The following is a 16035-nucleotide window of genomic DNA, read 5'->3' as shown; positions in this document are numbered from 1 at the left end:
AAACATCCCAGACTTCCCTCTTGAAGAAGATATTTTGGTTTTCAAAAAAATTCGACCATTTTATTTTCTATGGAAATAATGAATATACAATATATGTTCTTTAATTCCCATCCCTGCCAATCTCAATATAGTGTACTGGCAACATAGCGAGAGAGCTGATCTCAGGAGAATGCATTTCATGGAGCAGATTTGGTAATTTTCTGATAAGAAAACGTTGAGTTATCACCACTACAACGCAATACTCTGGACAGAGCAAACAAAACAGATGCAGTTTAGTCAACGTCCGGCATTTAAATACAAACGACGCGAAGAGATACGGCCATCATAATTTAAATATAATTCTCGAAACGAATATTGCATATACTTGTATACATGTTCCGACCACAACAAAATATATAGTAAAGAATTTAGATAAAAATCAAGGCAAAATGGATTAACTTTGAGAAAATATACGGAATTTGTAGAATATTTTGGTTAAGATAATATCTCTTAGAATCCATTGGAAAAGCCTTTCAAAACAGTGCAAAAATGACGTCACCAAAGGTAAACAAAACAATTGTAAGTGCCGACGCAGTGCTCACCGATTGGGATGGCCATATAGCTTTGATGGAACAACCCGATTTATCCACAATACCACCATATAATGGCAATAGCCCTAATGGTCAAAATACTAAAACCGAGGAATCGAAGGAAAACAAAGAAACCAATGGTGATAAAGAAAATGGATATGCACAGCAACAGATGGGTGCGTCAAAAGAAAGTGATAGTGAATCAAGTGATAGCATCCAATCGATGTCATTGAAAAGTGAAGATGAGGCGAAAAGTTCTGATTCCGATGGACCTGCCTGCTCTACAAAACCTGTTGCCTACACAAGTCTGAGTACTAGTACTTCGGAGGGTCGTGAGACCTTGGGAATAACTACGGTTTTGGGTCGTCACACCAGCACAGATGCAATTAGCCGGCCACCACTCTCACGTGGCGGTTCATTTTATCATCCCCTGACAACAGGGTCTTCCATTGTGGCTGTCAGTATGACTGAGATTTTAGTAAGTAAAAAAGCGTGCTGTAAATGAGGCAAATCATCTAGCCATTTCATCAACATTCATCATTACGCCCTTTGTTTTAAATAATTTGAATGCAACAAATTAAATAAGTCGTTTTGTGATAAGAGTGGTAACAGATGTTTCATTTTTTATTATCAACTTGTCTAAAAATAAATAATCCATCTTAGAAAACATTGTAAACAAAAATGAAAATAGAATTCTATCCATATTTATACCCTCCGCCATAACTCATCGATATATTAATTTTAGACATAACACTGTATATATAATCTTGATCAGCGTAAAATTCTAAGACGATGTGAAGTTCGAAGATAGGCTATATACGTCCACGATATTATATAGCCCCATATATCAGCCCCCCGATATTCGGCATTTTGATGATTGTAGCCAAATTGCTTAATGAGTTTGTCTTTACGTCCGGAAAGAGAAATGCTTATATATGTCCGCGCTATCGTATACCCCCCATACAACGGTTCCTCCCTGTATTCGATATTTCGACGATTTTAGATTGGAATTGTCTAAAATCCATCCTAGAAGTTCTTCCTGTGCACATGTCTATATAGGTCTACGATATCGTATAGCCCACATACAACGGTCCCTCCGATATTCGATATTCTGACGATTTTAGGGAAATTATTCACCGGAGTTGTTTCAAATGTCGCATTTAGAGTTGCCTATGCAGGTAGGTCCACATCTTCGTATAGACCCCAATATAACGGCTATATTCGGTATTGTTAGAATTTAGAATTCTTAGCGAATTTTATTATTTTTTAACTTTAAATTCGTTCCAAATGTTGGAGGATATAAAAAGTTTGACCCGGCCGAACTTAGCTGTTTCTTTTTACATTTTTTTGGCGATGATCCAAATACATAATTTTTATCCGATTTTGTAACAGATCTACTGGTTAAAAATATAATCCGATAGGCGGGAAATGTCAATTGAAGTTTAAGCTTAGGAAAAGAAATACGCCCACAATAATCGCCAAACTTTTGTGAGAAAAATATTAAAATTCCTTCCCTTCCTTTCCTGAAAATACCGAATATCTGGGAGCAATTTTATATGCAACCGTAGGTCTAGTTACACAATTTTATATCAGAGTTATAAGTACGTAATAAGAATTTCACGTATCGAATTCCAAACAATCCATTGGAAAATGTGGCTAAAATTATCAAAATACCGAATATCTGGAGGTACCATTTTATGGGGCTATAGGCAATAGCAGACCTATTTACACAAATTTTTGTCCGGTTCATAAGTGCCTATTGAGAAATTCACTCAACAGATTCCAGACAAATCCATTAAAAATAGTGGCTAAAATCAATAAAATACCGAATATCAGGAGGTACCATTATATTGTCCCCAATACGATATCGTGAACCGATATTAGCGGATCTTTGAAGTTGACCTGTCTGCATGCAATAAATTGATCTGTGCAAAATGTTAGCTTTTTTTCTCTGTTGGTGTCTGGAATTGAGATATGGAGGTGGGTTTGTAAATGAGTACTATAATTGTACGAAAAGTACTATCTTTGGTATTGGGTGAAGGAATAGAGCTGAAATTCTGAAATTTGTTATTGCTATAACTGCTGAACGGTTTTGCAAATAAGTTCTTAAATTATACGAAAAAGTACTAAATGATAATACATTTGGCATTAGAGGCAAAACTTTCAATTATTGATGATATCTGTATTTAAGTTTGACTATGGTTTGGAAATGTGTCCTATATTTGCACGAATAGCACTAAATTAGTATTGGGGGAAGGGATAGAGTTAAAATTCTGAAATTTAATAGTGAGATCTCTATTTGTTTCTTGGATTAAGATATGGAGGTGGTTTCGGAAATCTGTGCTATAATTGTACGAAATGTACTAAATAGTACTATATTTAATAATGGGCGAAGAAATAAAGCTCCTGCAATTTGATATTGCGATAGCTCTTGGATATGGAGATATGGAACGGTTTCAAAATAAGTACTATAATTGTATGAAATGTAATGAATGGTACTATATTTGGTAGTGGATAAAGGGATATATATAAAATTCTGAAATTTGATTTTTAGATTACTGATTGTATTTGTGTGAGAGATTTTTCGATTGTTTGGAAATGCATCTCATATTTGTACTAAAAGTACTAAATCGTACTACATTTGGTGCTGGGGCTAGTAATAGAGCTGAAATACTAAAATTTTATACTGCGATAGCTCTTTGTGTGTTAGATTGAGATATGGAGCGGTTTTGCAAATAAGAAATAAAATAATACGAATTGTACCATATGATACTAAATTTAGAATTGGGTAGATATAAAATTTTGAAATTTTATATTTAGATTACTGATGGTATATGTGTTTGGGATTTGGCGATTGTTTGGAATTGCGTCCTATATTTGTACGATATTTGTATTTATACGTCTAAATGGTACTAAATTTAGATCACTTTTGGTGTCTGGGATGGAGAGATGTAGATTGTTTTGGATATGTGTATTAAATGTTACTATATTTAGTATTGGGTGATATTGAGTTCAATGTTGGTTTCTAGGGTTCTAAATATGGAAACGTTGAAATATTTTTGGACAAAAACATTTGATGTCTCCTTCCTTCACAAAATACCAAAGATAGTACTTTTCGTACAATTAAAATCCAGACACCAACAGAGAAAGACGGATCAGTTTATTGCATGCAGACAGGTCAACTTTAAAGATGGGCTAATATCGGTTCACGATATCGTATTGGGGACAATATAATGGTACCTCCTGATATTCGGTATTTTGATTTTAGCCGCTATTTTTAATGCATCCTTTTTGCTTTTTATTTACTTTATTTAATTACTAGCTGGCCCGGTCCGCGTTGCCGGCCCGTAGTTCTAGTCTGTAATGCAAATTTTAAAGGTGAACAAATTTTAATATAAATATTGATCCGACTAAATAGAAATAAATACCTATGGAAGGAGGGCAAAATAATAATAATAAGTTAATTACGCCTTAGCACCTCAAATTGCGCATTAGCGTCCCCAAAAAGTCTATGTTCTTGTTCATAGTAAATGACGATTAAACAATTCCCGTGTTGTCGTCCGCCAATCGGTAAAAATCACAATAGATCGGCGGCCCTGGGGACTGTACCAAAATATTTACGTATGTTGACATTTTTCTGTACAATGGTTCTCTACTCACAAAGTAGCCTAAATACAGCAAAATCGATTGGAAAATGTGGTCAAGACCCTCGAAACAGAAAAGCCAAGATGCCAAATAATAGCCAAATCAGTTGAAAAACGTTGCCAAGACCACAGTCATAACTGGAATCAGGGATACATTCATATGAGGGTTATACCTAACCAATATTCTCTTGGGGGTTAAAAATTCAATAGAATACAAAATTTTCTTTTCTGACCACACATTAGATGTGAAAGTGGACTTGGGGATACTCCAAACTTTCCTGTGTGACAATTATCTGTATGATGGTGCCCTACCACAGGGTAGTATAAATAAAATTTTTTAGCTAAATCAATTGATGAAGGTGGTCAAGACCAACTTTGAAAATTTCAAATAAGGGCCAAAAAAATGAAAAAGTGGCCAAGACCCCAAAAATAGCTTAAATCATAGATGGTTATATAAATATGAAATCGGGTTGTACCCTTATCCGTGAGTCATGATCGATATCAAGACCTGCAAAAGCGATTTAAGTAATCTTGAATGTTTTGAAAGAATTTCTGGAAGGATATAAATCCTTTTCATACTAAAAGTCCCATTCGCTCTACTATTTTGCACACTTTAAATTTGGTATTTTACTGATTGTACTCTCAAAGAATTTTGCATTTTGAGCTCTCATTGGACGGATTATTGTCACATGAAAGAAGAAGGTCCATGCTTTGAAATGAGCCCCATTAGTCTTTTTCGGTCATTTTTGTTTGTTTAAATGTCTGCGCATTTTCCAGCTGAACCACGATGTAGGCCCTCGAGTTGAAGGGTATATGTCAGTTAACATCCTATTTAACACTTATTTCATTTTAAAGATCCTTACAAAGTTTGACAATAGAATGTACTATTATTTTGTAATTCGATTCCATTGTAATTTTTTTCGATCTTTTCCCGATTTGAGAATTTTTGAGAATTCTTTTTCATGATTTTTTCTAGCGATTTTGAAAAAGTAATTATCTTTTAACTTTCGTGTGACCGCGTTAAATTATTTCGATATCATCTATTCCGTTTCGCCACCACATAATTCGGTACTACACTTCCACGTAACCCTCCATCGATTTCAGTTCTTAAGAAATCAAGTCAATTAAATAAATTGGTATTAATATTCGAATTCAAAAATAAAATATAAAAAACACTACAAATGTACATTAGAAAAAAGTAAGTCAAAATGGAAAAAATCATGCAAAATAAAACATTACTATTGTACATTTCAAAAGTCAAAATGAAAATTCTAATATATCACATTTTTACGCGATTTTTTGGATATTATCCTTTTCGGAGAGGAGACAATTCCAAATTTGTGTGATTCGTTAAAATCAGTCCAGCGGTTCTTAAGTTATAAGCGTAGTAACTAACACAACTTACATTTATATATATAGATATATGGAACAAAATATCAGTACAACTTCATTCGATGGTCCTAATTTTGAATGACTCTGATATCTGATATATGTTGAAACCACATAATGTAATACACTATTTATCAGACAGGTTCTAGTGGAATTGTTAACTTCTTGATAACCTTTCCATTGTTTCGGCTCCCACAATGGTCCACCTCTGCTTGACAAATTTATTCAATATGTTCTTACCATCTAAAAAGTCTACGGTTTTTAAAAACATTAAAGTTTCAGCGAATTTGCAATCCAATGTTATTTGGTCAAAACCCCACTATATAAGATTTTACATTGAATCCCAGTTTGATATTTGTGGTTTTAACCATGATCACTGTATAAGCAACATCAAGATATTAGCAACAAAAACAACATTTAAAAATGCTAGATAAAATCTAGTAGAAATTTTCCGTATCGATTTAATTAGTATTAATTATACACTGGAGATATTTGTTGTTTATCACAGTCTATAAGTATTTTAACAAACAACAAAATGTATTCTGAATATAACACAACAAATGGGCTCGTCACTTAGATTAATTTATATACAAGTGTCCATATATAGATTTGAATTCATTCAGTGCCTATTTTATTATGTTATTTTACATGATATTTTTTCAAAATATTTTCCCATTAACCATCAGCACACAATTAGTAAAATCAAACATTTTTATAATGGAAATTTATCATTATTAATTGTAATAATGAACTCTCTGTCGATTTTATCTAAAGCGGGGGGGTCATTCACATAACGAAACACAACACAGGCGTTGTTTTTTATCAGAATATTATCCAGTATAATTCATATAACGCATTGTGCTCTCGTGGAAGATAAGAAATATTTCTTATCAATTATGAGTTTTATGGTCGCTTAACATGCAAAATTTACTCTACAAAGAATATCCAATTGTTGACAGCTATAAAATGCTTCGCTGAGGGGTTCATAGAACAAGCGATACACTACACTAGCTGGATTATTGAAGAGTCGTCAGCATTATTCCTTTATTTGTTAAATAGTAAACAATATTGGACCAACATCCAATTTTTCTGTCCAAAACTATGTCAACGTCTCTATATGTAAACCCTAGAAAACAATATAAAATTTCAGAATTTCGGTTCTATCCCTTGACCTAAAACCAAATTTAGTAACATTCAATACTTTTCGTATAATTTTAATACTCATTTGAAGAACCGTTTCACCTCTCAATCCTAGACACCAACAATGATCGCAATATCAAATTTCAGGATTTAAGCATTTCTAAACCACATCGGTAATCCAAATATCAAATTCAAATTCATCTTTATCTTTATCAAATTTTATCTCTATCCCTTCACTCAATACTAAATTTAGTACCACTCAGTACTTTTTGTACAAATATACTCTTTTCAAAACCACTGCCAAGACTTAACCACAGATACCATTAGTAATCTAAATATGAATATTTAGAATTGTATCTCTATCCCTTCACCCAATAACAAATGGAGTACCATTCAGTACTTTTCGTACAACTATAGTACACATTTCCAAACCACTGTCAAATCTCAAACACAGATACCAAGAGTAATGTAAATATCAAATTTCGGAATTATGTATCTATCTCTTCACATAATTCCAAATATATTAACATTTATTATTTTGCGTACTTATTCTCAATCCAAGACACAAACAGTTATCGCAGTTTCAAATTCCAGGAATTCAGTTCTATTCCTTCACCCAATACAAAATTTAGTACTTTTCGTACAATTATAGCACACATTTCAAAAAGCACCTCCATATCTCAATTCCAGAGATCTCAATATCAATATCAGCCCTATTCCTTCACCCAATAACTAATTAAGTAACATTTACTACACATACCTAAAACAATCTACACCTCTCCATCCTAGACAGCCACAGTTATCGAAAATAAGAACCATTTAGCATTTTTCGAACAAGGAAATGTGTAGTATCATATGCAGATCCACCACTGGATACCAGCAGAGACCTTAATTCAGAATTTCAACTTTATCCCTTCATCCAATACAACATTTAGTAACTTCTAGTACTTTTCGTACAATTATGGTTCGCATACCCAAACCTAGCTCCCAATCTCAAGCTCAGATACCAATAGTTACGTAAATATCAAATTTGAAAATTTGCATTGAGGATTTCAGTCCCATCCTTCACCCAATACCAAATATAGTACCATTGAGTACTTTTCGTAAAAATATAAGTCGTATTACCATTTAGTACTTTTCGCACAATTATAGTACACATTTTCAAAATCAACTCCAGATACCAACAGAGGCTTCAATATAAAATTTTAGTATTCCAGCTCTATTCTCTCAACCAATACCAAATATAGTATCATTTAGTACTTTTCGTGCAAATATAGGATGCATTTTCAAACCATCTTCAAATTTTCAATAATCTAAATATCAAATTTCAGAATTGTGTCTCTATTCCTTCAACCATTACCAAATAATGTAGCATTCAGTACTTTTCGTAAAATTATAGTACACATTTCAAAATGTCCAAGCTACACATGAACATCGACCCTAATACTATATTTTAGAATTCAAACACTATCTGTTCACCCAATACCAAATTGTACCAAATATAGTAATATTTTGTACTTTTCGAGCACCTTTACCACCCATTTCCAAAACCACTTCTTTATCACAAACCAAAACCAAAAGGGACCCCAATAAAAAATTTAAAAATTCCAACTTCATTCGTTCACCCTAAACCAAATTTCAAATTTAGTGCCAGTTTAGTACAGTTCGCACACCCAGTATACATTTCCAATAACACCAACATATATCAAACTTACTTTTCAACCTTCATTCTCATATCAAATTTTAAGTTTTTAGTTCTATCAAATTTTTCATTGTATCGATTTATGCATGTCAGTCCATTCGACCGTCCGTCTGTCTATGTATTCTTGTGAACAAAATGCAAGTCGCATTTATTATCCAATTGAGGTGAAATTTTCCAAACAATATTTGTTTGGCCCAAGGACGAATCCTATTGAAATTTGTGAGAATCAATTCAAAACTGCCACAAAATCAAACACCATAATTTTTTCATTTTTCTTTTAGTTTTATTGAATGAAAGCAAAAAATGTCGGAAATAGCATGACATTTTTGAATAAGTTTAGATTTGTTCGATTGGTCACCTTTGGCACGAATTATGGCCTTTAACCAGCCAATGAAACCGTCATACTCTGCCCGAATGTTGCTCTATTTTGGTCCATTCCCGGCGAAGCGCTTGCTTGAGGTGATCGACACTTTGGTATTTTTAGAGTCAACTTTGCTTTCCAAAATACTCCAGACACAATAGTCCAACGATTTATTTCATTTAAAGATTTATTCACATTTAAATGTTGGAGTGCTCTAACGATCGCCACTTGTGGTTTTCCAGCCAAATATAAAGAAATCACAATTCCACGCTTGAATTCCATCACGAATAACTTTTTTTCTGGAAAATTCTGACCAAAATCCTTTGTACGCTGGTAAACAGTGTATTCAGCTGTCACTGGAATAATTTTAACAGGTGCCGAACGAGTGTCTTGAAAATGACAGCAGTCAGAAGTTGGTTGCAGTTTTATCATCTTCTCCTGTATGTCTTCAACCGATTTCGGGTTAATTGTGCACCAAATGACCAATACTAATCCAAATGCCATGAATTTTGGCACATTCGACCAAATTAAGTCTAGAAGCAAGTTCAGATATAGTTATAGCTCCCATATATTTGTTTCATCAGATTTGGTTTTAAGTCCCTCACATTCGTAATATACACTCCACAACAATAATCTTTGGTTTCAGATAACAGATGCAACTCAGAAAAAAGTGTTAAAAATTTTGTGAAGATCGGTTCAGATTTGGATATAGCTCCCATATATATATTTATATTAGGGTTTCTTGTGCACCAAATGGCTAATAGCAGTCCAAATGACCTGAATTTTGGCAATTGGTAGAAACCGGTTCAGATATAGTTATAGCTCCCATATATATGTTTCATCCAGTTTGGTCTTTTAAGTCCCTCACATGCAAAATATGCTTATGTAGCTCAAAAATATTTCTGTCAAATTTTATCGAGATCGGATCAGATTAGGATTCAGCCTACGTTTATATATTTTTCCTATATCAGGTTTATTGTGCACCAAATGGCTAATATTCGCCCTAATGGATTGAATTTTGGCAATTCCGACTGTTATCCTAGAAACAAATATTTAAAATATGTTACATCCGATTTGGCGTTTAAGTCCCTCACATGCGTAATATACATTTCAAAACAATGATATTTGATACTGGACATCAGATTCTGCTCGAAAATACCAATAATATCAGCCCAAATTGGATAGATTTTTTCATATTCCACCGAATTTTTCATTTGGTGAAACTTGGTCCGGTAAATCTATTGATCTAATAAATATTTTTTAATATAATTCTTATCGAAGTCATATCATGCACTATAGAGCAATGTTATTTGGCACTAGAGGTGCAAAAGCCTCCGACAAATTCGGTGAAAATCGATTCTGTGTTAGATATAGTTCCCAAATTGTGAATTCTTAAAGCCATGATCAAATAAGATTCATAGTTGGCATGATCGACTTCATGTAAATTCTCAAAATAAACTTTTTTGTTACGGGAGCTCTACTAAATACGCATAGTGGTGTAGGGTATCATATAGTAGGCCCCACCCTACTTTTGACCTTTCCTTACTGGTTTACGCCTACTACATTTCCAAGTCGACCACTACCAACAACCACTTCTCTTATAAATTTTAATGAGTGATCTCTGAACTACCAAATTGTTTTGGTTCGCTGACTGCATTGCGTCGTCAATGACGGCGCCGACAACGACGACGTCGCAGCATATGATTCAAATGCGGGAGTATCTCAGTTGTGCCGCTACCTTTTACAGTAGCAGACTCCAAAAATATAATATCAATAGAATTATTAACCGTTTGGATTTCGCTCAAGCAGAAAATTTGACAAAGCAATTACGACGACGGCTGTTTCTCGGTCTCTCCGCAAATTAACTTCGTCTCTTGTACAGATTCATTGAGGCGCTCTTTCGATTTTTTATCATCGTTTGTTAGGGCGCGCAATAACTCTGGCGATCGACCGATCGATCGATGTAAACAAAAAACAATGTATTTAGTGAGTGATTTAGTATAACTTGAAGAAAGAAGCAGCATTTGTTATTGTTCACGGTGTTGTAAAAATAAATACAACAGTTTATCATAAGCGATTAACGCCATCACATGTACATAGTATCTTCCTAACAACATTATAACTCTACAATAACAAATAAACACATTATCACCCCCGCTCTGTGGAAATGTACCAGAATGAAGCAGCTAATAGTTCTTTTTGTTTTATAAATCGTTGGAATTTGCCACAGAATGAAGACTATCAGAATGAACCGACCTCGGCCATACTGGACTATTGTAAGCGGACGGTAAGTTTCATGTGAATTTCTCGTTTGTCTGTGCATTGTAATAATTCTCTTTTGTTTTATTGTTGATTCATCGAAATGCTCCGCTCCCCACCGGCTGCAGTTCTTACGCCCCTACATGATCATTTTATCGCTGGTTGGTCTAAATCCCATATCGACGGACACCACCAAATGTCGTTCATTTTTAAGTTATTTTCAGTGTCTCAGCCTGGTGGTCGTCCTGATATTCGGTTATTTTCTCCAGTATTTGTCATCGTATCGGTAAGTTAAATGATGGAATTGCTCATTGCTTTCTTTGTTGTCCGTTGTTTCGTTTTCTTGGAATGCCCTGACACAGTTATTTTTATCTTCCGTTTCAATTGCATCAGCGGTGATCGTGGCTTTTCAACAAATCTCAAGAGTCTTCATTTAACCGATGAAAATGCCTCTCTGGCATCTCAGCCGGATTACAATGCCTCACAAACAATTGGTGAATTGATTTTTGGCTATGTCATACCATTTTTGCTGGATTTGGCCGGTTATGTGTCGGCCATCATATGCTGCAAGTTCATTGACCAGGAACAACTGCAGAATCTAATCGAACGCACATTTCTCATGTCAATGCAACCGAAACGTTTGTGTCGCATCCTTTGGCTGCACATTGCCTTGGCTTTCATCATTTTTGGCTGCCTCTATGCATACGTCGTTCCGGTGGTGGTGATGCAGCCCACCATTATCAAGGTCAAGTGGTTGTCTCACATGGAAACTGATCTGGGGCTATCTGTAAAGGTATGTACTTGCATGTGTGTGTGTGTTGTTTGTGTAGTTGGTTTAAAGTAAGCAAACTGATAACAAAGATCGAGTGAGCGGCCCTTTTAATTAACATTTATTTATGAGATAATAAATTACTCTCGACCCGGCTCCGCTCTGCTGCAAACGTAAATTTTGCCAGGTGGGCAAATAAATTCAATGCTAGTAAATAATTTTATAGGGAAATATTTTATCAGTAGCAGATTTATGTATGTTTATTTTAGAATTTATAGAGTGATAAAAAAATTCCTATGTATATACCCTACAAGACAACATTGAAGGGGCAATGTCAGTTGGTTTTGGCGAAACATTTGTAACACATTGCAAGGTAACTTAAACAAACTATCTTTTGTTTTATTAGAAGCTGAAAAATAATGGGATATTCTCTAAAAAATGTACATAGCGAAAGAAGTAATGAATAACAGCGGCATTGAGTATGCGTATCCGTCTACAAAATCAAAGGTTTTGAGTTCAAGGCACAGCGTCGGCAAACAAAGAATAAATTAGGCTTAATAAGTTCTTGATGTATTTGTAATATTTTTAACGTTCTTATAACGGTGACACAATTGAATTTTCAACTACGAATCAGAAAATTGAGAGTTCTATTCATTCAGCCAATAAAAAAAACACAAGTAAAAACTACGTTGAACTCGGCCGGGATTTTTTACAGCCTTATGCAAGCCACACACAATACAACTGGTTGTACAACTTCGAGAGTACTCAAATTGTGTGTTTCTGTCACAAACGATACAACTTATAGTACAACTTCACTTTTCATAGAGCTTATTTGAGTTAATGCATGCTCTATAATTGACTCAATAGCTTTTATTTATAATAAATTTTTGAAATTCCATTTTATAAATTGAAATTCCATTTTATATATACTTTAAAATAGAACATTTAATTGGATTTCATATTATTTTCATGTGTGAAACAATGGTGTTGCCTCTTCAGAAATAAAAACAAAATGAAATTGTATGCGACATGCCCACAAACGTTACAATCGGTTGGTACAACATGCCAAATATAAAAAATTTTTGATTTTTCATACAAACGAGACACAACTTCCTACAACCGGGCCACAAACGATACAATCTTGAATACAACCTCTCCCAGTTGTACAACCAGTTGAAACGTGTGTGGCTTGCATTAGAATAGCTAAATCGGCTATTCTCAAAATCGCTAAAATTTAAATTTAGGAATTAAAGAAATCACCAAGTGTCAGAAATAACAAATTACAATTCATTTGGAGGCAAAAAATGTTAATACTGTTAATTGGGGCTATACCTATACGTGGACCGATAAAATGGAAGATTTTTACCTATTATCTTTTTGGCAACACTGGTTTAACCATCCCACGCACATTTTGTGTTTTGTTTCACTGTCAAAGATCTTTAGCTTGGTCTTTAATTTTTAATGGAGCTATGTTAAATCTTATGTCCATACAGACTAGCCAGCTTCAACTGGAAGACAACATTCAAGCATTTATTTGTGAGACATCGACCGAAATGTTGGAAGAGCACATGGACCATTTGAGGCACATTTCTATACCCTACACCACATAATGGTAAGGGTATTATGCCTTTGTGCATTTCTTTGTAACATGGAGAAGGAAGCGAAATAGACCCATAGTTACTTTTGAGGATCTTCATATAATCACTTTCTGAATCGATTTATGCATGTCCGTCCGTCTATATGTCCGTTCGTCCGTCCATGTATTCTTGTGAACAAAATGCAGGTCGCATTAATTATCCGATTGAGATGAAATTTTTCAAACAACATTTGTTTGTCTCAATGGCGAACCCTATTGAAATTGGTGAGAATGGGTTCAAATTTAGATATAGCTCCACCGATTTTGGGTTAATTGTACACCAAATGACCAATATCCGTCCAAATTACCTGAATTATGGCACATCCGACCAAATTTAGTCTAGAAACAAGAATTATATTTGGTAGCATATGACTTATAAAGCTCAAAAATACCTCTGTCAAATTTTATATCTGATCCGAGATTGTAATAGCTCTATCCGATATCAGGTTCATCAAATGGCTAATATTAGCCCAAATAAACTAAATTCATCCTAGAAACAGGTACTTCAGATTTTGTGAAAATCGGTTCAGATATAGCTATAACTCGCACCCGTAATATGTCATCCACAAAAACAATCTTTGGTACCAGATATATACAGCTCAGAAATAAGTGTTTAAGATTTTGTCAAAATCGGTTCAGATTTGGATATAGCTCCCATATGTACTTTATCCGATTTCTAGTTTTTTGTGCACCAAATTGATCAAATCGCTTCTTTACTTTTCAAACCATATCTGCTGATGTTGTTGTTTTCTTCCGTCCACTTCCTTGGCGTCGGGCTACGCTACCAGTATCAAAGATTTATTCACATTTAAATGTTGGAGTGCTCTAACTATAGCCCCTTGTGGTTTTCCAGCCAAATATAAAGAAATCACACTATCACGCTTGAATTCCATCACGAATAACTTTTTTTCTGGAAAATGCTTTTGAACGCTTGTAAACAATATAATGAGCTGTCACTGGAATAATTTTAACAGCTGTCGGACGAGTGGCTTAGTGACAGCAGTCTGAAATTGGTTGCAGTTTCTTCACCTCACACTGTAAAAACATAAATATTGATAATGTTTTCCACATCATGCCCGTGTTGTAATAATGGCCTTGATTACAAAAATAATCTTCTTCTTAGCATAATCAAGCATTATGTAGGACTGTATTACTATAATGCCATGTTTACGTTAGAACTTTTTGTAGGGTTAACCTTCTTTGAGATGATTTATTTGAAGTAAAAGTAATGGATATGACAATTTAAATCCAAATCTAGTGGGTTAACCCTCATATATATAAACGTACTATAAGACGCCAGGACCATATTTTCATATAAATCAAAGTTAAACAACCTCTAGAAAATATTATATATTTCTTGGTATTCCAGACAAAAAACGCAGCTTTAGAAAATTGTAAGAACTTGTTTTGTTTATTTGACTTTTTGGCAAAATAAATAGGGACCCTATGTATAGACAGCTTGTTTGCAAATTTATTCCCAATTATCCCATATTAAAGTCATGTTAATGTATTTTTCTCAATTTTAGATACTTCTCTTACTCACAATTGCTGCTCAAGATATTATAGAGATCATCATATTGAGTAGCTACTGTATCGAGTGTTATCTGCTGAAAATCCATTTGATGACTCTATCACAAAAGTTGCTGCTGCATTCAATAGACTCTCTGGATTGGATGAGAGTAAGTAATTAAAGAGGAAAATGTCTCTCACCTCAAAAGGGCTTAATGAGCAACTGATAAATAATATTAATAATTTCTTATTCTTTGCAGGAAATTCTGGAATTTCGTAAACTATTGGATCGCCTCAACAACCATGTCTCCATACCGGTGTGCTTTTTCATTGTCATGAATTTGGCATATGCCTTTGCCGGTTTCATTTTTATGTTCAAAGATTTCGATTTCCATTATTCAGCATTGAAAATTGTTATTTTGAATTTTATAAATGTGGTGCTGTGGCTGCTGCTGGGCCTAATGCCATTCTTTATGGCCTCGTCGCTGACACATGCCTGTCAAACGGTCAAAGGCAATGGACATTTTCTGCGTGTCCGACCATTCCTATATCACAATACCTCAACAGATGATCTCAACTCGATGCTAATGTTTGCCTCAACGCTGGATATGTCTGCGAAACTATTCCGGATGCCAATACAATCGAATTATCTATGTTTTGCCATATTGGTGTTATCAATTGTGGTGCTAACGATGGGAATGTGTTTCAATTTGAGTCTCTTGGGAATGTTTTAGAGATGAATGGATTGCGCTTTCTTTTTCATAAAAACTGTGTTTATTTTGTTATTTCGGAATAGAATAAGTATTATGTTTTGCTAAACACATTTCCTCTCATTGTATATATGTATATGTATGTATGTTTAGTAAAGCAAAGTGATATATTTTACAATACAAATATGTTAAGTACAAATAAAAGAAATACAAATTGAAAAAAGTGCGCACATGCATATTTTTGTTGTTCAGGATATTATACATCCTTCAATTTCCGCGAGGCACGCGTACTTTGTGGGAAACTGTTTGGATAAGCTTTACATATGTATGTGCGTAATAATAATTGA

The 16035-nt window shown here is 34.3% G+C and overlaps 1 protein-coding gene across 3 annotated transcripts; it reads left to right on the top strand.

Annotated features, from left to right (window-relative positions):
- Positions 1-270: 270 nt before the first annotated feature.
- Positions 271-15924, top strand: LOC101900519 (uncharacterized). 3 transcript variants are annotated; one of them, XM_011297551.3, is made up of 6 exons: positions 271-1047; positions 11036-11092; positions 11193-11350; positions 11458-11857; positions 14996-15148; positions 15239-15924. In XM_011297551.3, the coding sequence occupies exons 1-6, from the start codon at positions 529-531 to the stop codon at positions 15710-15712; spliced, it is 1761 nt and encodes a 586-aa protein (XP_011295853.2). In that variant the 5' UTR covers positions 271-528; the 3' UTR covers positions 15713-15924. The 3 variants fall into 3 exon arrangements, with proteins under 3 accessions (XP_011295853.2, XP_058980984.1, XP_011295854.2); XM_059125001.1 differs by lacking the exon at positions 271-1047 and adding an exon at positions 10473-10791; XM_011297552.3 differs by lacking the exon at positions 271-1047 and having other exon boundaries at positions 10798-11092.
- The last annotated feature ends 111 nt before the right edge of the window (positions 15925-16035 follow it).

The sequence above is a fragment of the Musca domestica genome, unplaced genomic scaffold (genome assembly GCF_030504385.1).
Source record: "Musca domestica strain aabys unplaced genomic scaffold, Musca_domestica.polishedcontigs.V.1.1 31, whole genome shotgun sequence".
NCBI classification, from domain to species: Eukaryota; Metazoa; Arthropoda; class Insecta; order Diptera; family Muscidae; genus Musca; species Musca domestica.
Note: the sequence above shows the minus strand (reverse complement) of the source record. Positions and strands in the feature narration are given on the sequence as shown.

What these genes read in the sequence shown, in the direction of transcription:
- LOC101900519 (XM_011297551.3), top strand. Translation starts at nt 529, where the DNA reads ATGACGTCACCAAAGGTAAACAAAACAATTGTAAGTGCCGACGCAGTG. An exon ending in TGGACTATTGTAAGCGGACG is followed by an intron (nt 11,093 to 11,192) that starts GTAAGTTTCATG and finishes CACCGGCTGCAG; the next exon opens with TTCTTACGCCCCTACATGAT. An exon ending in ATCTGGGGCTATCTGTAAAG is followed by an intron (nt 11,858 to 14,995) that starts GTATGTACTTGC and finishes TCTCAATTTTAG; the next exon opens with ATACTTCTCTTACTCACAAT.